At 41.9% G+C, this 25,880-nt stretch overlaps 1 protein-coding gene across 2 annotated transcripts; it reads left to right on the top strand.

Annotated features, from left to right (window-relative positions):
* Window positions 1-25,600, top strand: atp2a1 (ATPase sarcoplasmic/endoplasmic reticulum Ca2+ transporting 1). 2 transcript variants are annotated; one of them, XM_037791559.1, is made up of 26 exons: window positions 1-158; window positions 262-398; window positions 2,166-2,183; window positions 3,186-3,268; window positions 6,606-6,710; window positions 9,194-9,332; window positions 11,440-11,520; window positions 11,624-11,709; window positions 12,736-12,891; window positions 13,016-13,157; window positions 15,982-16,148; window positions 16,277-16,365; window positions 16,452-16,554; window positions 16,664-16,795; window positions 17,763-17,888; window positions 18,149-18,367; window positions 18,490-18,601; window positions 18,689-18,912; window positions 19,002-19,222; window positions 19,319-19,521; window positions 19,938-20,023; window positions 20,179-20,312; window positions 21,828-21,945; window positions 22,327-22,444; window positions 23,606-23,650; window positions 25,284-25,600. In XM_037791559.1, the coding sequence occupies exons 2-25, from the start codon at window positions 281-283 to the stop codon at window positions 23,608-23,610; spliced, it is 2,985 nt and encodes a 994-aa protein (XP_037647487.1). In that variant the 5' UTR covers window positions 1-158; window positions 262-280; the 3' UTR covers window positions 23,611-23,650; window positions 25,284-25,600. The 2 variants fall into 2 exon arrangements, with proteins under 2 accessions (XP_037647487.1, XP_037647486.1); XM_037791558.1 differs by lacking the exon at window positions 23,606-23,650.
* The last annotated feature ends 280 nt before the right edge of the window (window positions 25,601-25,880 follow it).

Genomic DNA, 25,880 nt, shown 5'->3' with positions numbered 1-25,880 from the left:
CAGGACAGTTTGCCGGGTTGCACTTTCTGTCAGTCCAGGGCTCCGAGAGGAGAGCACCAGCCTAGAGCGAGAGAGAGAGAGAGGGGGTAGAGAGAGAGCAAGTGTGAACGCAGGGGGGTTGCCAGCTTTTAATCCCAATCCCACACTTCAGGAAAGTGGTGGGTGAACATTTTGAGCTTCACTACTTTTAACTTTCAGTGTCAGGCCGCTCAGACTTGATGTGAATGTTTCTGTGTTTTCTATCCCCTTTTGTTCCCGAAGCCGCTCCGTTTCAGCGAGGATGGAGAACTCGCACATGAAAGAGTCGCCGGACGTTATGTCCTACTTTGGCGTCAATGAAGAAACCGGCCTCTCGCCTGAGCAGTTCAAGAAGAACTTGGAGAAGTATGGCTACAACGGTGAGGGAGAGAGAGAGAGATGGATGTCTGGAGGAAATAGTTGGATGGAGCATTGGAGGGTGTGATGAAAGAGTAGTAATGAGTGAAGTGATGGATGGAGGAACACACATGTATCATTGGATTTAGCTCGGAAGAGAGAGTGGAAGAACACAGTGTACCTGAGTGATCTAGGAAGATAAAATTGCACAAACACTGAAGGGGAGAAGAAAGAGAAGGAGGAGATGTAGTGGGATGACTGATAGATGAACTGGTGCTGTGTGTTTTTGATGATGGTGTGATTACGGGGAAACAAAGGGGGGGTGATGTTTGTGGAGCAGGTGCATCAGAGTTTCAGGTTTCTGACAATCGCTACTGGCTTTAGTTTTGATTGAAGATTCTTTATCTATTAGTGAATCAGAGTGTGACAGCTCATTCAACTCAAGGTCAACTTAATCACTTTTTTCCAACTGCGTCTCATACAGTAGCCTCCCTCAGTGGGATGTAGTCTATCCGCTGAGGAAGGCCGTGAAATGCAGCCAAACGCCCTTGAAATGGTGCATAAATTGACCTTGAGTTGAGATGTTTTTTCGTTAAACTGAGCAAAATTAGTCTCCATCCTTGCATTTGAGAAAACACCTGCATCCTATAGGACATTTAAACTCGTCATAGCAGGGGACACACAGGTAATTAATATCATTAACGACTTCTCTGTTGCATTTAAGTGTCCCTGGAACTTGTGGTGCCTTCAAATGAAACTTGTGAGCTCGTGTTTACAACACGGGAAGTCGTGTACACAATATGTTTGGCATTCAAATGGTTAAGTCGTGAGAACACCGCTGCTAAGCAACAACAATATTAACGTTATTGTTGGCGTCTAGAAGCCACAGAGGCTAACAATTTAGCAAGCTAGCAAGTGTGTAACATAATGCAGGAAATGCAAAGGCATAGTGTCAGAGGAAAAAGATGAGGCCGTTGCGAATATCAACATTTTCCTCAGACATATTATAATATTGCGGAGAAAAACAATATACAACAACAATATATTAACTTATTATGTGCCGAAAAAATTACTTCCAAGGCCTCCGCCATTTCTGACAACGTCAACAAACATGTCACAACTTGTGAACTCAGAGCTTTCAGAAACTTTCCACTCACAAGGTCGTGAATACCACAAGAGTTCATATGGACTCTTCTCGTCAACACGGTGAACACGACCCCATTTGAAGGCACCATTAGACACCTGAAGTAAATGAAACATCGTTAATGTTATTAATTACACCTGTGTTATCATGTCTGCAGTTGAAAAGGCCTATTTATAACAAAAACAAGACTAGACGAGACTACTTTTACCGTCTTATTGTTGCATTAAATCATACTCAACAGGTTGCAGTGACTGTATTTGTTGTGGAGCATCTCAGCTGACAAATGGAGGTTGACAGAGTAACGGCAAACTAGAATAACAGAGTAATTAAGGTCACTGTGAAGGTCAATTAGTAAAGTCACTCTAATTGTGTCATAAACTGTCAGAGGGACAAAGAGGCCTGAAAAAAACAGCTGCTACTTAGCATTAATTAATCATTTATATTAGCCCTATCAATAGTTTATTATAAATGTCGGGGGTGGAATAAATTATAGTTTCTGTCATCATTCCTAAATATGTCAAAACGGTTTTGTCTTCAGCGACATTTCCCGCCTCAAACATTAAAAAACAATGCAGTATATATGACGTGCAGCCATGCCTATAGAATGGTGTCTCATTAATATTGTTTTGTCTCTCTTCGCCAACAGAGCTGCCAGCGGAGGAGGGTGAGTCCACTTTAAAGCTTCAAACACCTGCTTTTCAATTATTCATGTTTGAATGACACGTCAGAGCGCATCTTTTAACTTTGTGCCACCCGGACGCACCTGTTCCTCTCACTTCCTGTGTTGACAAGTCACACAGTCGTTCATCTAACTAACACCTGTCATTGATCCACCAGTGTTCCGCTGGCTCGGAGATAGTTATTAGTGTGACCTAAACTACTAATAATATGTTGATCCAAGGCCATTCAGTTTAGTTTGGCTTGGGAGGTGTTGCATATTGTTGTGATTTTAAACCCAAACTATTATAATCAGTTTATAATCCATTATAATTGCTGTTATAATGCATTATAATGTGATTATAAGTTACTCTAAGTGATCACTGTTTGCTTTAAGGAAAAAATATGATTAAATCTATGCAATAACAACACAAAGCTCAATTTTCACTTTACTTAAAGCAAACAATGATCACTTCCAGTAACTTATAATCACATTATAATGCATTATAACAGCAATTATAATGGATTATAACAGTAATTATAATGCATTATAAAAAGATTATAATGTATAACAAGTATGGGAATTATAATGCTCTGATCCTTGCAAAAACACAATGTCAGTGAGTGACCAGCAATTATAAAGTATTATGATACTTGACCTTATAAGTCATTATAAAATGCTTTATAATGTGTTAAGATTATTGTTATAAAGCATTATACTGTGCTATAAGCAGATTTTCATAGAAAGTGTTACCAAAAATGTCTTTATATGAGGTTGCTGAAACAAAATTAATCATCATTTCAAATCAAATATATCATATCACCAAATATTTTCCATCACAGTCAATGCTGCTCCTACTTGTCTTGCAAGCAAAAGCTAAGTTATTGAGATTATATTGACATTCCATAACATTCATACAAATATATAACATATACAGTAAGGACATACAACACTGACCACACACTTGAATACTATATGCGATTTGATGTTAATGTGTTTTTTGAACAGGAAAGACAATCTGGGAGTTGGTGATGGAACAGTTTGAGGACCTGTTGGTCAGAATCTTGCTGCTGGCCGCCTGCATCTCGTTTGTGAGTTTGCTAAATTTTCCTTTTACATGATACAGTGCATTTGTGTTTACATGATGGTATTCTTTACGTACATGCGGGGAGCCTGCAAAGATATGTTTGTTCGAATTTGGATAAAAGTGGTACACATTTGATTATTTTACTTACATTTGGTGCCTAAAGAGTCCCAGTAACTGAGTCCAAACAATAGATGGAACAAATGTCTTTCATGAGTATGAGTATAAGTATGAGTGTAGTATAAGTGTTTGGCAAAAAGAGAAAATAGAGTATATTTTCTTAAACTTCTCAAGTTAAAGTTCAGACATGTTGCTGATCAGTTTGTAACAGTTGTTTCTTTCATAGAATTACATTATTTCTATACTGTATCTCAGTATTCCCCCCTTATACTGTTGCCTAATTTTCCAACCTGCCACAAAATGTGATATAAGTATTAGATTATATTATTATATAGAAGATTATTGGTATGAAATTGAAGCCTGAGAACCCCCAAATTTTTTTGCCATTTGACATTTCAGCACAATTTACACCCATCAAATCTCTGCATTAGCACGTTGAAGCTGACCAATCAGAAGATGGTATCAATCATTAAAGCACTCTCATGACCTTGCTCCCACTCGTCCACAACAAGCTTCACCAATCAAATGGTTCAGGTTGAGGTTATATTAAAGTTAATGATTGGCTTAGTCTGAATTTAGGGGACTATACCGATCCTGCCAGAGCTGCTTGAGAGGCGACAAAGTCACATATTAGCTGCTCAAAGTCAAGGCCTTGCATCTAAACGTGGCTTGATGATGACGGAGCCCCTCACGAACAGAACTGAAAGTAGACGGAATAAAAGGGAAAAAGATTGGCGATTACAAAAGTGCACATTCAGGCTGAATAAAGAACCCGACGGTGATGTGAGAAGTGCTGCATCTTCTCTGACCCCTCGCCTGTTTGCTTTGTGATTACACACACGCTCACACACTCGGGCCAGCGTGTACATCGCTGAGTTATTAAATTACATTTGGCCCCATGTCCTCACTCTCATTTACACAAGGAATCCCTCTCTCTCCCTCCTCCCCTCTCCAAAACACTTTTGTGGAAGAGAGTATGCTGGACACATTGTCTTAATCCTCCATCTCTGCCCTCTGGCCTCCCTGCACAGCTGTCACTATGGCCTTAGAAGGTCTGACGGCTGTCTGTGTGTGTGTGTGAGAGTGTGTGTGAAACACAGAGAGGAAGATAAAGAGAAAGAGAGTGTGTGTGTGCGCAAATGCATATCAGGAGCTTTATTTTAAGAAAGTCTCAAGCCAGGATGAGAAACTGTATCCTTAGACAAAGGTCAGGGATGGAAGGAACGAGGGATGGCTTGCAGCAGGAGAGAGTGAGAGGCAGAGAGGAGGTGAGGGAGGGGGGGAGAGATTCTAGGATTGGGTTGCACAATGGCATTGTTTGTTACAATGACAAACGAGAGCAATAGTTACAGAGTCGTATACGGTTTCTAAAAGAGAGAACACTAAATGCTGCAAGTACACAGTCATCCTATTCATACACACAGGAATGTCGTGCCGCTGCCGCAGCGTGCTGACAGCCTCTGACGCTCTTCCCGGAGATCGATTGTGTCTTTTGAAGAGAGGCAGGGTGAAGACAGACGGGAGAGAGCGTGAGCAGTAGAGGCTATTTTTGGGAAAAGGGTGAGAAAAGATGTGAGATGAAAAGCAGCCGAATAAAAAAAACACAGCAGATTACTGTATGATGAGGAGGAGGAGCAAAAAGTTGAGTGCTACGAGAGAAGGATGGGGTTAGCTCTGTGCTCCGCTGGCCTGCAGCTAATCTGTGTCAATGTCAACACGCAGGCTTTCCGAAACAGACTCCCACTCCGGCTCACCAGGGTGCGCAACACGTGTTAGGCTATAGGGTTGGAAAAGAGTCACATGTAGAGGGAAGACACATAGGATGACACCAGAGAGTCATTTGATACAGTGATGGTTAATAACTGTCATAAATAGCTACCTGCTGTGACTTTGTTATGTTGAATGCTGACCAGCAGTAAGAGATAATACTGTCACCCTGAGCAACAGGTGCACAAGAATCTTAACAGTAAACAGTAAAGACACTCGTCCAACCAAGCAGAGTATCAGGAACAGTAAGAATGTATTACTTTAACTCATAATGAAAGAGTTTGTATCGTTATACTGCTTAACCTCCTCAACCCTAACAGATCCACTAGTTGACCCGTCATTTAAAGGGGACATATCACGCTCATTTTCAGGTTCATACTTTTATTCTGGATTTCTACTAGAACATGTTTACATGCTTTAATGTTCACATTATTTATTATCTGAATATACCTATATTCACCCTCTGTCTGAGCACCCGATTAAACTGTTACCAGGCCATTAAATAGGCGTTATCGGTCACCATAAGCACCATAGATGTGGGTCAGAAGGGACTTACTACGTTGTAAAAGTGAAAGCGAAAGTTAAAAGCAATACGTTCTTACACTCTCTAAACACTTACTGCAGTTAAGTTCAGCGAAAAAGTGTTTAGTGTTTCATCCATCTTCCCCGATCTCCACCCCATATGGAGTTTCATGATGTCTATACTACAGCGCCTGACTTCCGCTTGTACTCCTGTCATAATTACTAAAGTCGCTAGAGGTCGCTGTCGTGTTCGTTCATACCTTTTTTCAGTGATCTACCATGTGAATAGATGATAAAACCGAATAATGGCTGTAGTAGGCCCCTATTTACCCACATCTATGGTGCTTATAGCCACTGATAACACCTATTTATGATTTCAACACTTCATCATTTAGCTTGAAGAAGTGTTGGGACATGTAGGTGTATATTTGATGTGGTCCCAGTGTGTGTAAAAAGTTATTCTTTAATGACCTTTTATAAAGTGACATTGACAATAGAACAACAGAAGTTTAACCACCAAAAATGTTGATAATTGATTCGTCATTTCCGTCACTTATTAAGTAAAAATGCTAAACATTTGCTGCCATGTGCATCTCAAATGTGAAGTTTTGCTGCTTTTGTATGATTGTAAATTTCATATTTTTGGATTTTGGACCGTTGGTTGAACACAACAAGCTATTTTAAGACATCATCTTAAACTCTGAGAACTTGTGATGGGAATTTTGTCACTATTTTCTGTAATTGATTGATCATAAAGAAATATTTGACAACTTAACTGATCATGAATTGTTGGTTGGAGGAGTAACAAAGGGAAAAATTTGAGTTTAAGGGATAAAGTCTGAGACGAGAAGTGTCTCTCTGTCATCACACATCACGGAAACGCCGTTAAGTCATAAAGTAAAATACATTTTGTACTTTCTCTCTCCGTCTCTCAGGTGCTAGCTTTGTTCGAGGAAGGTGAGGAGACTGTCACTGCCTTTGTCGAGCCCTTCGTCATCCTCCTCATCCTCATTGCAAATGCTATCGTTGGAGTGTGGCAGGTCAGCGAACACACACACACACATGCAGAGGAACAATCACAAGGACACATACCTGCCCCTGAACGCTCAAACGTCTTTTACACACACCTAAATAGACTCTTATACTTAGCAACAGTCACACACAATAAATCACACATGACGGACGGCCTGTTCAGGTCGCAGCCTGTGTCCTTTACAGCGAGCACACGAGAGCTCCGAGTCTGAGGGCATCCAGAATGAGAGGCATGACGTTAGCCGGAGGTGAAAAGGCCAAAGGTTAAGCCAAAGGGGGGGCGAGTGGAGGGGAGGAGGGGGGAGATGGCGGACAGGGACCCTTGAAGGCTCAAACTGACGTCTGCTTTGTTACAATCCACAGTAAAAATACAGAGGGACGATCGGGTTACCAACAGGCCTTAGGGAGTGTGTTTGTGTGTGTGCATGGTGGGGGGGTTCATATGAATCCTGCGGCAGTCATTTGGAAACTATGCACAAGGATTCACACATGGGGGTACGGGGGAGAGCGGAGAGAGGGAGGGCGGTTGGCATAAATTGGGCTTTACACTTTGAGGTGGTGGAGGGCAGCCTTGGAAGAAACCACAGACTGAAGCGAACGTCAACCTGTTGTTCAGCAGACAGACACCTCACACTGCAAACACACATGGTGGTCGTGACTCAAGAGTTGTTCAATGTCAAACAATTACAACTTTTTACGCCTCCAGGCATTACTTTTTCGGGAATCTGTCCACCATTCTTGCGAACACGATATCTCAGGAACAACTGGAGGGCATTTCTTCAAATTTGGCACAAACATCCGCCTGGACTCAAAGATGAACTGATTAGATTTTGGTGTGTCAAATATCAAAAGGTCACTGTGACCTTACGTCCGTCCCATTCTCGTGATATCTCGTGAAGGCCTTGAGCAAATTTCTTCAAATTTGGCACAAACGTCCACTTGGATTCAAGGATGAACTGATCAGATGTTGGTGGTCAAAGGTCACTGTGACCTCACCAACCAACTGTTTTTGACATAAGTCAAGAATTCATTGGCTGATTCTGACAATTTTACACAAATGTCTAACAGGATAAAATGATGAAGTGATGACATTTTGGACAGACACGGATGTAAACTGCAACTTGACTGGTTGGCATACAACAGCGAGGCGGTGATTCTAGTTTAACTATAATTTAGCATCACAAGTGATGAATAGCTCTTGATGTATTACTGTACTCCTGTTCTTTGAGCTGTATATACAGATTGAATTTATTTCTATTTCGTTTCTATACTACTTGAATTGTTAATTGTTTTGACATGTTTATGAGCCGATTGGATGGCTAGCCACACCTGGCATAATAGAGAATAATATATGGTTGTGGTTTTAAACATTTTTAAACATGTTGAATTGGCAAACATCCAACTGGGATCAAGATGTATTTAAGTCAATGTGTGGTTTGGAGTTACTCTGTTCATGAAAGGCCCTGAAAGTCTCAGTCAGCTTCTTACAATGACCAATGGGGTCCGATCTAAACATAACATGTTCTGCTCGTGGTTATTTCACTTGGGAGGTTTCTGTATTTAATTGCTTTTCTCGCTGGTGTCCAGTAGGCTGGGCTCAGTGGGGAAAAGGTGATGTCACATATTTCCATGCACCAATCCGGATTTAGCAACATTTGATGTAATCAAGATTCAAAATCTAATCATACATTTATTTGTTGAGTTGTTTCCTCATGTTTGGAGCTGCAAAAATGAATTGATTAGTCCCTTAGTGATTAGTCACCTCTGAAATGAATCGCTAACTATTTTATTAAATTGATTTGAGTGATTTTCTTTTCCCCCTAACTTTAATGTTGATTGTTGCCTCTTAAGGCATTAATATTTAATGTTAAAGAGAAATATTAAGGACCAAGAAATAATTTAAAACCAAGTTTTCAAGGGCTTTAAATAGATAAAGTAGTCAAATAAAAGCCTCAATGATATCTCTCTGTCTCTTTCTCTCGCTCTCTCTCTCTCTGTCTGTCTGCACGCAAAACCAAGAAATTTGTTTACAGTATTTTCCTTCAAATGTTATGCAGACTGTAGCAGATGCTATCACTTTTTAATATGACCTTAAAGAGAGCCGACAAAATGACAGGAAAACCTAAAATCCAATACAATCAAATGCAACAATATGACAAAAACGACCTCACACATTACCAACTCGACTCATTTTTAACAGTTAAGTCAACACCGTGGATAGTCTTGACACAAATGCATTGCTGGAAAGGTGTTGCAGGTATATTGCATGGGGTTATATTATTTGGAACCACCATGAGAGGCAGATAGAGTAAATACATTTGACTTGTACAATCAAATACAGAGCTTTTCAGGTGTGTGACTCCTTAACTTATATTTCATATTTACTTATAGGGGCACAATACTAGTGTATGGAGTTTGACACTGTACAAGAAGGATTGACAAACCGGCGGAGTTTGGCATGAAATGACCGTATATTTATGTTTTGTTTCAGGAGCGCAATGCAGAGAGTGCCATTGAGGCTCTGAAGGAGTACGAGCCTGAGATGGGGAAAGTTTACCGGTCGGACAGGAAGAGCGTGCAGAGGATCAAGGCCAGGCAGATTGTTCCTGGTGATGTGGTGGAGGTTTCCGGTAAGATTCACAATACTGGAGGGCTTTTCTTTTCACAGCTTTACCTGCTGCGTGGACTCAAAGTCCAGAAGAACCAATGTAATTTGGCAGCAGCAGCAGTGATCTTCAGGGACACGGGAAATCCTGTAAGTTCAGTGTTCAGTGTTCTGTAGTCACACAGGGTTAATGGTCAAGACCAACTTCCTGAAACTTACCCCTCAGAATAGGACTTGTTGTGTCCTCACTTGAGTGGTGCAATACAAGAGAGGACAAAGTATCTGCCCAATTCTTCATACTACACAATTTTAGCGTACATATTTTTGTGCAGGTGCAATTTAAAAATGAAAAAATAGGGTATAAAAGGTATAACCGTGCTGCGTGCAACAAGCTATATGAATGCTTAAAATAGAGCCACTGGTCTGTGTGAATTGCTTTTCCAGTCAGGAGATGAGTAAGCAAAAGAAGCAGCAGCTGAAATTGGGAAATTTAAAGGTACATTTACAAACATTTTTGCTCTATTAGTTGAAATTCTCAGCAATCAATAAATCAAATGTTCTGACAAAAAAAAGATAAAAATCTGGTACCTGTGGCTGTGGCAGGACTGTAATAAACGCCAAATGTAATGATTGGATGAGCTACCCGTGCACTCATTGCGCGTCACTGGAGTCTTCCACAAGCTGCTAGCTTGACAGCTGTGAGTACTAACAATAGCCATGTTCGCCATTCACGTTGATTATGGTATGTTTATGTTCATAATGATAATAGTGGGGGAGTGGCTTTGGAGGGAGACCTGAAGCGACGGGCTGTTAGTGTTGTCGACTTGGTGACTTTCTCACTAGAGTTAGGGACTTTTGGAGCTAGTGCTGATACTTTCATTTGAAAAGAGTTGGCAACACTGGGCTGGATTTTTCGAATGGATAATTTTTAAAAATGTAGTGTACTCTTGCAAATTATACCCCCGCGACAACGTAGTCGGGTATATAGCGCTCCGCGTGTCCTTCCATCTGTCCGTCCGTTTGCGTGTCACACTTTCGTGTCTGCAGCAGAACTCGGAAACTATTTAACTTAGGAACTTCAAATTTGGTATGATGGTTGACAGTGTGTTCTAGTTGTGCCTTTTGGGGGTTAGAAGTCCAGGGTGGCACCCTGGACTTGAGGAAGGTGAGCTAAAAACAACCTACATTGTGCTCAATAGACTAATTCCATTAGTTCCAAAAGGGCAAAAACCTTTGGCCCTACTTTAGTAGGGGTCAAGCAGTGAGCCATGCTCACTTTTGCCTTGTTTCTCAAGATCACCCACCCTGCCTTTAAACGAATTAATGATAAAGTCTTCAGCACTGAAAGAAAACAAAAGATTGCTTCGGCTTATATGTGAAAATCCAAACATTGTATAGTGGATATTAACTACTAAGAATATACTGTAATAGTATTCAGAACACACTTTAACTATGTAGCACGTACTAATAATTAAGCCAAAGCTCATCTCCGTGGCTTATTGAGGACTTCTCGACCTTGGATCTTGGACAGCAAGTGTTTCAGTCCAGAATACAGTAATAATGTTCAACTCCAAACTTGAGACGGAAACATTTCTGCTCATGCGCTATACTGTACTCCAAAGGAGTCACATGCGTGTGTGTGTGTGTGTGTGTGTGTGTGAGTACATGTCTTCTGATGTCCTTGAGAATGAACATGGGCCCTTTTAAGGCAGTCACAGAAAAAAGGGGGTGGAGGGGAACTCAAGGAACTTGCTGCGGGAAGAAAAAAAAAACAAGCTTGAGTATAAATACACTTAATATCGACGGCCGGACTCGCTCCTCTGTCTCTCCCCTCTCCCTCTGTTTGCTGTACACCTGTTCTTTTCATTTCATGATCTCCCCAAGGTCTCCCTCTCCCTCTGTCTCTGAATGTGGTATCACTTTTCAACAACAACACCATCCATCCAGAGTGCTATCCAGTCAATCAACCCTTTCCCCCCCTCCTCCCTCCACCCTGCAGTCGGACTGATATGAAGCTGTTCGGACTGTAATCCTGCAACAAAAGCTGCTAAACAATCATTTACAGTAAAATAGTCTGATGAACTTTGTTTTTGCATTTCTCTGTACCGTTTGTGTGTTTGTGTGGACATTAGTTGGTGACAAAGTGCCAGCTGACATCAGGCTCGTCTCCATCAAATCTACAACCCTGCGCGTGGACCAGTCCATTCTCACTGGTAGGTATTACGGGACAGACAGACAGACAGACAGACATGATGTCTTTCTGATGTCTGCTGCCTCACCTAACCACCCTCCACCCAAAATGTGTGTCTCCTATAGGTGAGTCTGTCAGTGTGATCAAACACACTGACGCCGTCCCAGACCCCCGAGCCGTCAACCAGGACAAGAAGAACATGCTGTTCTCTGTGAGTCAGTTTCTCTGAGTCCTGCTCTCTTTCCTCATCGCTTGACCCTTCCCTTTCCACCTTTATGTTACATGCTAAATAAAGTTCCCGCCATATTGTTTGTTTCATAATGCAATTTTCACTTTTTCTAAATAATGACGGCAGTAAAACTTCCGCCTACAAAGTGCCGTACAAAAGTAAAACAAACTACTATTATAACTATTTACTTACTTACTTACTTATTTATTTAGAAACTTTTTTGACCGGCTGCTTCCCAGAGGAGAATAAAGTGAGCGATGGACATAAATGGAAGTTAGAAAAATCCAGCACACAGAGAGAGCAAACTCAATCTTTTTCACGTCAAGGACCTACAAAATCGATGTACAATAGACCACAGACCATGGCTCGTTCATCTTTAAATTCTGTTTATGTCATGCTACTAGCACTACTAGCTACTGGCCGATAGCCGGTTGTTTGGGAACAGAGATGTTAATACATCCACCACGGTACAGGCTTACAGCGTACAGCCCATGGGTGTATTAGAAGATATAAAAGTGATGAATTACAGCCAATATATCCATTATTACAGCCGCATACAGCTAGCAGGAAGCTGGCAGAACCCGATATGTCATATGAGCGTGCAGGACGGTGCAGTCCCGTGGGTCTGATGCACGTTCATTATGCCGAGGAAAATAACTCTGGATTCAAATCAAACTTTCGACCTGATGATGGTGCTGGAGGAAAAGACAGAGGATTACCAAATTTATTACAATTCATCTTGAGGGGGGACGTGAATTTCTGAACCATATTTCATGGATTCACCTAATATTTATTTCACTACAAAACACAAATGTCAACCTCATGGTGGCGCTAAATGAAAAGTCAGGCGATCACCAACTCCAGTAGGATTCATCCTCTGGGGAACACGAATTTGTGTAAAAAAAAAACTGTCATGGCAATCCATCCAATAGTTGCTGAGATATTTCAGTCTGGTTAGTCCAGATTGACCAGCTGACTTTCTAATGGCTTTCTCCGTCTTCTGTTCAGGGCACCAACATCGCTTCTGGAAAAGCCACTGGTATTGCTATTGCAACCGGTGTCTCCACTGAGATCGGTAAGATTCGTGACCAGATGGCTGCCACTGAGCAGGAGAGGACCCCTCTGCAGCAGAAACTGGACGAGTTTGGAGAGCAGCTCTCCAAGGTGGGAGAGGCAGATAGATGAATCTGAAACTGTGTCACCACAGTGACGGCTTTTATCTATTTATACATTTGTTTATATAAAACAAAGCTACAACCAATGTCTCACACATCCCTTTGTCCTCCAGGTCATATCCCTCATCTGTGTGGCTGTGTGGATGATCAACATTGGCCATTTCAATGACCCCGTCCACGGAGGCTCCTGGATCCGCGGTGCTGTCTACTATTTCAAGATTGCTGTGGCTCTGGCTGTGGCTGCCATCCCTGAAGGTAAACCCCTGGGATTAGCTTCCACTTTGTTGTCCAAGAAGATTATCGTGTCTTAGATCCATCTTGTGTAGCCCATCTAATATGACGCCACTGGCTTATGATTGATACAATATTATACAGTACCATGCAGCTTATTAAGGGGGAACTCCATCAATTTTCCTTATCTTAGTCTGCTTACAGGTCTTGGGGAGTACTACTGATACAGCAATAGTATCACAATATTTTGCATGGTAATATTGTATCGATACACGGACATCAGGTATCGATCTTTCATTATAAAAACTATTAACCTCTTAACACTTCGACGGCCCGCCGGAGGGCCCGGCCGCTACCCTGTCTTGCAGGCTCAGTTTTCCAAAGTTAGGCTAAATTTTGGCGAGGAAAAACTGGCATGGCCATTTTCAAAGGGGTCCCTTGACCTCTGACCTCAAGATGAAAACTGTATCTTATTAGATAGATTATAATCGAAATAAAATCATATCGTGACTTAAGTATCGAGATAATATCATATCATGTGGCCTCTGGTGATTCCCACCCCTACTACTGCATATGTAAAAGCATACAGTATGTAAAAATATTTTTTAAAAAGTTGCATTAAAGCCTTTTGTGGCTCCAGAGGGAGCAGCCCAAAATCTGGTTAAGTTGCCTCAAGTGATGTCACTTGAGTCAGCGTTGGTTGGGTCTGAAGACTACATGTTTGAAAATGAAAAACAAATCTGGAGGTGTGGAGTTAGAAAGAAGTACTAGCCGCTACTAGCACAACACACCCGAATCTCCGACTGAACTGCAATGTGGGTAATGTAGGCACCAGGTCTTGACAAGGAAGAAGAATACGTGGAATAAATAAGACAATATCTTTGTTTCTGCTGCATGGATTTTGATCTTTTTTTCCGACAATGTTGTAGTAACACAATCAGCGGAGTATTCTTGGACACCTTCATTCTTTTTTGGGGGGGTTTGGTGGCAGGTGAAGGCAGGCAGAACAGCCCAGACATCTTTTCTCTTCTGGATTTCCTTCCAAAGCTTCCACAGTGCTCTCAGGACAGCTGGGAGATGTACTTCCATGTGTCCTGGTCTGGCCTGGGATCTCTGCCCACCCAGTCTGCCTTTTCTGATAAACTCATAAAGGAACTTCAGCAGGTGGCTGAAGCAGCTTATCTGGCTCCTATTAACTTGGAGAAGCAGCTGTTTGTCACAGACAGGAAGCCAACTAATCTTTTTTTCCTTGAACTGATTCTTGTGGTCACTGCCCAACTCCAACAATAGATGACAGTTGGAAAGACGTTTGGTCAATAAATCAAGAGCTTGCATAGTTACTCAGCTCTAACTGGTGTTTACCCACAGGGATCAGGACCCTAAAAACCGTCAAACTTCAAAACTTGAAACAAAAACTTTTTTGCCGCCTCATTAAATATTGTGGGACAGAAACAGTCTGAGATCTGGCGGTGCTCACATTCCTCCCCGTCACACCATCACAGTCAGCTGCAAACTGTGCCAATGGTCATCACACAGACCACAGTCTGATGATGCCAAAAGGACAACATCATCTGCAAACACAGATGCCACGATAATGTCACTAAACTGGACTCTCTCCAGACCTTCTCCACAACGTTGTCAGAGTTTCTTTCGCCAAGAATCAGCGGCAGCAGCCCCCTCCCACAGGAATACCTTAGTTTGGGTGTGCTCCAGCTGATGTGTGAAAGGCTGTCTAGGGACGACCACTGTTGTCAGCCTGCCCAGTGGCAGGGGTTTGAACAGACATGTCAGATCATTTTCACCTGGTTCTTTGTAGGGCTGCCCCCTCTTAGTCGACTAATCTGTTGTTTTGGTCTTATTTGACTAAGATTTCTTTAGTCGATTAGTCGCTTTTTATGCTTTTTCATGCTGAATGATTTATTTCCAAGAAACTTATGAGCACATCTCGGGTGAACACAAGATTTAAAGTGGTGCTTTTGTGTGATTCTCTGCTGAGAAACTCGGTTTTACAGATTGTGTAAGAGTGTCTGTCGACTAAGGCCCTGACACAAGAAGCCAACAGTCGGCCGCTGAACAGTTTTGGGCCGTCGGTGAGCGTCTGTCGCCCTAGTTTTTGTTGTGTGTCCCGCACCGTTGGCTCTAGCCGGCCCGTGTTGGAGGTTTTTCGGCCGATTCAGCATGTTACTGGTGGAGCTCATCAGTGAGAGAAATCACTCTGACTGGCTGTTCAGCTTCAGCGAATCAGTGACCAAGAAGAGATACAGAAGTAAGGAAAGCAAGCCAACAAGTAAAGTCAAGAGGACGCACACAGGAGGCTCTTCTAGTCTTTCATCTTCATCTCATCTGATCATTCCAACAGACAGATATTTTCACAACCACATGGCCATCTGGAATGAAGCTAAGTGGTGAGTGAGAGTGGTGTGAAAATGGTCGGCAAACACAGCTTCGTTTCATGTACGTATCATAACAACAGCTTGTATATCCTCCGTCCTCGGTCTTCCATTTTCCCTTTTTAAATAATGAATACTGACTACCGCTACCTGCTGGTGTAGAGAGTTATTTCCTCTCACGTACGTGCTAACTGGCCATCAACTTTAGTCTTTGCGGTGTGTTCAAATGCAACTTGTCGGCCAAGACAAAGGCGACGTGAGGCGACGTGAGGCGACACAACAGTCGGCCTTCATCGCCGCTAGTTCTTTGATGTTGGCTTGGTGTGTCTGGGCCTTTCTTTGGTCGAGGACAGCCCTAGTTCTTTGGCTCGAGAAGTTCCTCTTAATGTTTTGTCCACCTTCCAGCAATGACTGTTAGTTTATTTCCCTGCCCAACCTCTCTGCTTCGTCCATCGCAGGTCTGCCCGCCGTCATCACCACCTGCCTGGCTCTGGGAACACGCCGCATGGCCAAGAAGAACGCCATCGTCAGAAGCCTGCCCTCTGTGGAGACCCTGGGCTGCACCTCAGTCATCTGCTCCGACAAGACCGGCACCCTCACCACCAACCAGATGTGTGTAACTAAGGTAGGTTCACACTCACAGATTTGAGGTCACACAAATATACTTAACATGAATTTTCAATGCAGAAAGGTGACTGAAAATGAGAGCATATTTAATGCAGATGTATTTTATTTTGTCATCTTTCCTTGCAGATGTTCATCATTGATAGAGTCGATGGTGACAACGTTTCCCTCGGTCAATTTGACATCTCAGGCTCAAAGTACACCCCCGAGGGCGAAGTGTAAGTGTCAAAAGAGTCAAAATGCACAACACATTTTTGACTAACTATTTATTTTTATTCTAAATATATTTGTCTTTTTCTACTAGTACAAAGAATGGCTCGCTTATGAAGTGCGGCCAGTATGACGGACTGGTTGAGCTGGCTACCATCTGCGCTCTGTGCAACGACTCTTCTCTGGACTACAACGAGGTCTGCAGAGCATTCAGGAGAATCTTATGTTCATGACATCGATGCTTAAATGTGACACGCTGCCAATGTCAAATGTACGTTTGTCCTTTCTTATTTCTCCACCATGCAGTCCAAGGGTATTTATGAGAAAGTGGGTGAGGCCACTGAAACAGCGCTGTCCTGTTTGGTGGAGAAGATGAACGTGTTCAACACCGAAGTGCGTGGCCTGTCCAAGGTGGAGAGGGCAAACGCTTGCTGTTCTGTAAGTCCACAAAAGATTCCATACAGTATGTAGCGTGTTATCCAGTGGGCAACCTCTGGGTCTGAGAAGTGAAGCCAATGCTGAAGTGCCTTAAACTTGCATTCTTTCTAATCACCAGCAGGGGGCCACTCCTCTGGTTGCTAAAAGAAGTCTGATTGTATAGAAGTCTATGAGAAAATGAGCCTACTTCTCATTTATTACCTCAGTAAACATTGTAAACATGAGTTTATGGTCTCAATCACTAGTTTCAAGTCTTCTTCAATACAGCATGATGTTCATTTAGTAAATTATGGTCCCATTTAGAGTCAAATAGACCATAAAGCAGGGTATGCTTTAGGGCGTGGCTACTTTGTGATTGACAGGTCGCTACCACGGCGTTCTCCGGTCTAAGTGTTGTCCGTGTTTTCGTCTTACAACTTTAACCCTTTCACCGTGTGTTTTCAGATCATGAAAGTTAATTACAACCTTTTTGGTCGCCTAAAAATGTTTCATTCAGCGTTCGATTGTACTTAACTCCACCCTCTCGTGTCACTTCTGGTTGCAAAAAAAAAATGTTGACGGCCAAAATGCTAAACTCAAGGCTTCAAAGCGGAAGTCCCCCAACCAATGGGTGACATCACGTTGACTACATCCACTTCTTATATACAATCTATGGTGTTATCCTGTATACAAAGACATTTTAGTGTAACACAGTGGACAGGTCCATTTATGTCCTGATGAAAGTTACCTAAGCTTTTACGGTCGCTAAAGCCCAGAGAATTATCACAAGTTCGCTATATCAATTTACAAGGTGATAATATGTCAATGTCCACTGCCCCCTAGTGGTCACAAAATCAGTTATTGCAGGTTCAATCAGTGGAAAAAATATCACAAACATACCCAGTGGCTTAATAGATGTGCTAGGCTCAACCTTGATTTTTGATCCCTTTTCTACCGGCTCACCTTCTTTTCTTTAATTTTCCAACAGGTGATCAAGCAGCTGATGAAGAAGGAGTTCACCCTGGAGTTCTCCAGAGACAGGAAGTCCATGTCAGTTTACTGCTCTCCTGCCAAGTCCGCCAAAGCCCCTGTGGGAAACAAGATGTTTGTCAAAGTGAGCGTGTGACACAAGACATACTACACACAAGACACATACTACTGATTATTCACACAAAAGTATGTTGAACGGTAGCACACCTGTTGAGTATGTAGGGCGTAGTATGGGATATCGGACGGAGCCATTTTCTTATAAAAGCCTCAAAACAGAAATTATGACATCATAATTAAACAGAAATGGCCTAAATGGAGTTCAAGTCAATCAAGTCATATAGATTATACATACCATATGTTGATAATGATGTTGTACGTCAACAGGGTGCTCCAGAAGGCGTCATTGACCGTTGCTCGTACGTTCGTGTGGGCACCTCCCGCGTACCTCTGACTGGCCCGGTCAAGGACCACCTCCTGTCAGTCATCAAGGAGTGGGGCACCGGGCGTGACACCCTCCGCTGTCTGGCGCTGGCCACCTGCGACACACCTATGAGGAAGGAGGAGATGAACCTGGAGGACTCCACCAAATTCGCAGACTATGAGGTGGGTGCAGAAATGAAAGATATTACAGATATGATATTTTATAAACTTACAGTGGAATGTTGCAGTAGTTTACTTTCTTGCTCCAAAGGACACTAAATCTTTTGCTCTCCTCTTTTCTCCAGACTGACTTGACCTTCGTGGGCTGCGTGGGCATGCTCGACCCTCCCCGTAAGGAAGTCATGAGCTCCATCGAGCTGTGCAGGGCTGCTGGCATCCGTGTCATCATGATCACTGGTCAGTACGCGTATCATACTCAGTAATCTCATCGTATAAGAAAACAAGCAACAGAAACGATAGAACCTTCATTTTCTGTCCTCCCAGGTGACAACAAAGGTACAGCTGTGGCCATCTGCCGTCGTATCGGCATCTTCACCGAGGATGAGGACGTCGCTAACAAAGCCTTCACCGGTCGTGAGTTTGACGACCTCGCTCTGTACGATCAGAAGATCGCCGTTCGAAAGGCTTGCTGCTTCGCCAGAGTGGAACCGTCCCACAAGTCCAAGATCGTTGAGTTCCTGCAAGGCTTTGATGAGATTACGGCCATGGTGAGGAGAAGAAAAGAGCGTATACATATTACGTTGTTGTGTTTCTTGATACAAATACAATAATTTATCTCCCTCTACTCTTCGTCAAGACCGGTGACGGAGTGAACGATGCCCCCGCCTTGAAGAAGGCGGAGATTGGCATCGCCATGGGCTCTGGCACTGCCGTTGCCAAGTCTGCCTCTGAGATGGTCCTGGCTGACGACAACTTCTCCTCCATCGTGTCCGCCGTCGAGGAGGGTAGAGCCATTTACAACAACATGAAGCAGTTCATCCGCTACCTCATCTCCTCCAACGTAGGCGAGGTCGTCTGGTGAGTACACACTGGAGGTGAGGCATGAGAACTATTACAAGAGAGGCCAGAAAACTAATAAAATCCTTTGCTCTACCTCCTCTCTCCCACACTCAGTATCTTCCTGACCGCCGCCCTGGGTCTGCCCGAGGCTCTGATCCCCGTCCAGCTGCTCTGGGTCAACCTGGTGACTGACGGTCTGCCCGCCACGGCGCTGGGCTTCAACCCCCCTGACCTGGACATCATGGGCAAAAGACCCCGCTCCCCCAAAGAGCCCCTCATCTCTGGCTGGCTCTTCTTCAGATACATGGCCATCGGAGGTACAACACATCATGTCCTCACTCGCTCTCTCTTAGTTTCATCCAATGAAGCATTTTGATTTGATTATTGCTGACACAGCAGATAAATCCCTCGTCCCCTGGTGAATGTATTGTTTCAATTTCCTTTATTTTGTCTAAAATGGCCATTTAAGGTCATTTAAAAGAAGACTTTCACAGCTTTGTGAGAATTTTCATCTAAATGATGTTGTTGCTATGGTAACACATCTGTCCTCTGGGTATCATGAACCAAATTAACATTGATTTCTTAAACACAATCATCAAAAACTCTCCGGCAGCCGTTATATGAGTACCATCCACATATTCGTTCAATATTTTAGATTTAAACTTAAATAGTTTCTGTCTGTGGATGAAAGCCTCCAGACGTCTTTATTTATTAACGGAAACATCTCCTCCAGGTTATGTTGGTGCTGCAACAGTCGCAGCTGCTGCCTGGTGGTTCCTGTACTGTGATGAAGGCCCAGGGGTTACCTTCTACCAGCTGGTGAGTATTTAACACTCTATTATTTGTGTACTTGTCCTACAAATGATGCATCTGTGGTGCCTGATCATACAATGGACTCCTGAGAAGGATCTCAGCTTCTCAGAGGCCATGCCAGACTTTAGTAAGATTTTATGTCTCTCTATCTTCCCTGTCAGTCTCACTTCATGCAGTGCAGCGAGGACAACATGGACTTTGATGGGATCCACTGCGAGGTGTTTGAGGCCGCTCCCCCGATGACCATGGCTCTGTCCGTGTTGGTCACCATCGAGATGTGCAACGCTCTGAACAGGTCTGACTACACTGTGAACTCAGAATTCCAGCTAAGCACTTACCTCGACACAGTTATTGAACAACAACAGACAATATTCTGCCTAGTGGTGTAAAGTAGCTACATTAAAGGAACAGTGTGTAGCATTTAGGGGGATCTATTGTGCAAAAATGGAATATAATATTAATAAATATGTTTTCATTAGTGTATAATCACCTGAAAAAAGGGAATCGCTGTGTTTTCGTTAGCTTAGAATGAGCCGTTTATATCGACATAGGGAGTGGGTCCTCTTCATGGAGCCGTCCGCCATGTTTCTACAGTTGCGCCGAACGGACAAACCAAACACTGGCTCTAGAGAGAGCCATTCACGTTTTTGCGACAGCCACCGTAGTTCTCGGAGATGTCGCCAAATCCTACAAACTGCACCTTTAACTCAAGTACTGGACCTAAGAACAAATTTAAAGTATTCCACTTCAATTCAGTAGCACCAATTTTCTGTAGAATGAGTACTTTTACTTTTGATACTTTCAGTAAAATCAGCTCATACTACTCTTGTAACTTTTATTTAAGTAGTGGTAAATTCACTTCTAATGGAATACTTTAAAATTGCTGAATTGGTACTTCTCACTTAAAGGGACAGTGTGTAGGATTTGGCGACATCTAGCGGTGTGGTTGCAGATTGCAACCAACTGAGTACCCCTCCGCTCACTCCTCCCTTTCCAAGACTGAAGTAACGTGAACCGGCGAGTGCAAAACCGTGGTAACGCCGTTTGCCTTGCTCAGAGGCCATCTTTACCATAATACCACTACTTTAGGAGCAACGGAAGTCAGACGGCTGCTGGCGGTACCACAGTTTTACACTCTGTAGCTCACGTTACCACAGTTTCACAAGCGCGTCAGAGAACTACGTTGGCCTTCAGGTAACGTAAAAAACATGATAGGCTCTCTCTAGAGCCAGTGTTTGGTTTGAGCAACATGGCGGACTCCGTGAAGAGGACCCGTTCCCTATGTAGATATGAAGGGCTCATTCTAAGCTAACGAAAACACAATTCTTAGTTTCAGGTGATTACACACTATTGAAAACATAGCTTTGAATATTATATTCCATTTCTGCTCATAGATGCCGCCAAAATGTTACACACTGTTCCTTTAAGTACTTCTTCCACCACTGAGTAAACTACTTCAAATGTGCTCCCCATCGAACAGTAAAATGCTTCTTCCACCTTAACACAGCTGTAATAGTAATCCAATAATACAACATATATTAACATTACTCTCATGGGGGGCATTTTTACTCTATTGAGTATGATATTGCAACTATGATTAAGACAGCAACACAATACACAACATGTTGAGGTCATCCTCCTTCAATATTCACCGTATCAATGCATCAGAGTTCACATGCTTATTCTTCACATCCTCGACACACAGACACTCTTTCACATGCTCTCACACATTTTCAGTCTGCATTAACGTACCCCTCCGCCTCCCCCATCCAACCCCACCTTCCTCCTCCTCCTCCTCCCTCCCCCCCAGCTTGTCTGAGAACCAGTCCCTGGTGCGCATGCCCCCCTGGAGCAACGGCTGGCTGGTGGGCGCCATGAGCCTCTCCATGTCCCTTCACTTCATGATCATCTACGTCGACCCCCTGCCCGTGAGTCTGGCCTCCTGCACTACAGCCCTCTTCTTCTTCTTCTTCTTCTCCAAAACAAACATCCATCTCCCTCTACTCCTCCCTCACACACACTGCCTCTCCAACCTCCATGTTCTCATTGCTTAAACACACCGCTCAGCTGCCCGGATTACTAACAGAGGTGGCATTTAAGGTGGCATACAATGAAACCAGCTGCTCAGCTTTGTGGGGCGAAGGTGAAGAAGCAATCACATACAAGACATTTATACTGATTCTTCTTCTTTTTCTTTTTTTTTTTATTCATAGACATATATGCATTCATAGATAATATGCAGCTTGTTTCTTACTGGAAGTTGTGCATGTAGTTTGGCAGCTTTAACGCGGCATCGCTCTCGTCCACAGATGATCTTCAAGCTCACTCACTTGAACGTGGAGCAGTGGCTGATGGTGCTGAAGCTCTCCTTCCCAGTCATCCTCATCGACGAGGTTCTTAAGTTTGTGGCTCGCACATATCTGGAGGGTAAGCTAAACACGTGACCTCTCTACAACACGTTTACTTTATTCTGTATCTGTACGATGTTTATAGTAGACAGTCTGTATTAAATACACATACTGTACAAAAAAACAGATGTGATTATGTATTTACAGGTGAAGTTTCTCATCTCTGCACCATGTATACACATTTTGAAGGGGATTTGGATATGACTTATGGTGGTCATATTATTATTATTATGTGCAAGGTTAAAATAGTTTTGAAATTTCTAATTAGTTTATATTTTATTGTAGTAGTTTTGACTTTTTGATTTCATTTTAGTTTTAGTTAGTTTTCAGAGTATAATTTAATTTAGTTTGTCAGAAAGGTTTACTTTTTGTTAGGGACAGCTATAATGTCTATATACTTATTATAAAGTATATACTTACAAAATACATGGTTGGAGAACTGTGTAGGAATGTCCTTAATATTTAATGTTTAATGTTTAATGTTTGCGCTACTTTAGTGTCCGATGTGACCCAATTGCAGCACAGCGCCATCTCCTGGAAGGTTAAGTCCGTTCAGTTTCTGTGGTTCAATGTCATGAGAGCTGATGTAAATTAATGCGGTCTCCTTTTTTCGGTAGCGATAAATTATAGATAAAAAACTAAAACTGATATATTATTAGTTTTTTAACAAGGCAATATCATCTCAGTTTAGTTTTAGTTTTTTACTTAAATTATATAGTTTTTATTTAGTTTCAGTTTACTAACAATATTTTTAACAGCTTATTTTCATTTTAGTTTCAGTTTTAGTTTACTATAATAACCCTGGTATGCAGCCTCAACACATTTTGGGTAAAACTGGAATAAATGATTTACAGGATCCCAGACCTACTTTTAAAATATGTGTTTACATTTTAAGAACACCTGACTTCATCCTCCTCCTTTAACATTTCAACTATGAACTATGAATGTCTAATTTTTATTGATTTGTAAGGAATATATGATTCATTAATGGAATGTTATGGAATAATTTACCTCCCAATTAAATGTCTTTTTAATGTATTTGTTATTTTAACCTCTTTTCTTATTCCTGACACACAATCTCCCAGCTTCTTTCCTCTAATCTCTGTTTACTCTGATGACATTCACCTAACGTTCCTCTCCTTGGATGCTCTTTGTCACCATTTCCTCTCTGACAATCCAGTCTAAACCTATCCCCCCCTCCTCCACACCCCTGTAACAACACAAGGTATTCCCCTGACTCACGCTAAAGGTTTAAGCACTCTGCATCGTGCACATATTGTATGTTTTGTTGAGCTTTTTCTCTGCCTTGCAAATCTCTCTGGACTAATGCTTTTGGATCCCGTGCATCTGTCATGAGCTGCCTGTAGAAATCTGATAAATGGTCTCAGCATCATCGACATTTGCTGACAGTAGCTTGTAGATCATGTGAAAGTAGAAATAGTAACATTAGCACACTTTGACTGCATTTAATGCGATCAAACTAATATTGTGCATTTTGCTAATAAGGTCAAAATGTAGCTTAGTTAATTTTGGATTATTTCTCAAAACCATGTATGCTCAGTTGCTCTTGTTATTGTGAAAAAGTAGCTTTCTAATAATATAATCTAATATTTGACTTTGCTCATATACAAATTTTGTTTATTTTCTGATGATCTGATGTGACACTGTTAAACGATGGGGAACTTTTCTATTAAGTTTAACACGGAATTTATATTTATATTATTTATCTTTATTTTATTTATATCATACTATATTTTAGCTAATGTGCAGTCTTTTCCCCACAATGTGACACTGGTGATGGGCTCAAATACGGACAAAAAAATACTACATAAAGATATGATTTTTTTGGAAATGTGCTAGTTAGAGAATACATCCATGCTGAGAACAGGTGGATAGATACGTTAATGTATGTATTGGATGCAAACAAAATGTAAAAATGACAATTTGCTGTCTTACGGGTGTTGCATCAGACTATTGTAGTCAAGACATGAGTGGTGCAGGGATATAGAAGTATTAGAAGTAGAAGTATAGAAGTATTTTTGTAGGCTAACCAGAAATATATAATGGGATTTTTCCATTGGGTTTTGGATTATTGCAGAAAATCAGCTCTGTGGTGAACAAAAATGTATGATACTTAGACGTCTCATTTAGCCGCTTGTTAGCAACCACATTTTTTAAGACACATAAAAGCTTCAAAATTCCCGAGTGGGATATTTACTGATGTATTTTATATCGTAGAACAAAATGTTAAAAATCTCTTCAGCTTGTGTTAACCACAGACCTTCGGTACGTTTCAATACCCATACTACCATACTATTTTAGTATACCAGAAAAAGATTTAGTATGTCCCAATACATAGTATGTCGGATGCAGTATGCCAAAAGTACCAGGATGTCCTTCTACATCCGGTCGCATTTTGCAGTATGCAAGCAAGCATGCTTTTCTGGATATTCTGACCCCCAATCCTCAAATTTCAAGATGCAATATTACAAAGAAGTAGTATGTCCCAATTGTATGCATAGTGCATGCAACAGTGCATACTTTGTAAGGGCAGCTGCAGTATGTACTAAAAGTAAAAAGAAAAACTGTGCGATTTATAACATAGCCATCATTTCAGGCATCTGACTGAAAACCCATCTTTGTAGAAACTAAACAAATGAAATATTGCCTGTTAAGTAGTGAGTTTTAGAGGTGCTGGAAGGTGGATTTTGTTACTTTTGACAGGCTAGCTGTTTGTTTGTGCTAAGCTGAGTTTGCTGGATGCAAAACAATGGACTCTTCACTCAATGCATTTAACTGATCAACCTCAGCACACCGCCTTTACCTCGCAACTGACAAGCTCGTGTTTTCCTCTGCAGGGAAAGTCTAGAGGAAAAGTGCGTCAGAGAGCGTCTGAAGCAGAGGCAGAGAGAGAGAAAGCTGAGACAGGATGGAGAGGAAAGGGCTGAGCGCTCTCACTGCCAACAGTCACTTGACGTGATCAAAACATCTAGTGACATGAATACAAAAGAAAACACATAAGCCATCTGAAAAATACACCAAAAGAAAGCTGCAAAATATTTGTTTCTGTGTATGTACTGAAGTTAATATATAGGTGAGAGTTATTAAAACTATTCTGCGTTGATTCTATTCTTAAAGAATAAAGATATGTATTAAAGAAAATGTGAGACTTGGATATCAGTGTTGTTTTTCAGTTTGTTTTTGTATATAATGCTGTTAATATATATGTTTAGCACTATTTCCTGACATTAATCAGGTTCTGTTATGCAACAGGAATAATAATGTGGTCAATAGTGACTGAAAACTAAAGTCATCTACAGGCTGTGTTGCATTAACATAAAAACAAACACATTTATGAATGCAGTTTGGTTTCTGACAGTTGTTGCACACGTGAGATGGCTATAGCTATTATTACAATTCAGTAACTATAAAAAATGATGTATAATTTCATACTA

This window comes from Sebastes umbrosus, chromosome 14 (genome assembly GCF_015220745.1).
Source record: "Sebastes umbrosus isolate fSebUmb1 chromosome 14, fSebUmb1.pri, whole genome shotgun sequence".
Lineage (NCBI taxonomy): Eukaryota > Metazoa > Chordata > Actinopteri > Perciformes > Sebastidae > Sebastes > Sebastes umbrosus.
The sequence above is the reverse complement of the archived record's forward strand: the minus strand, read 5'-3'. Positions and strand labels throughout refer to the sequence as shown.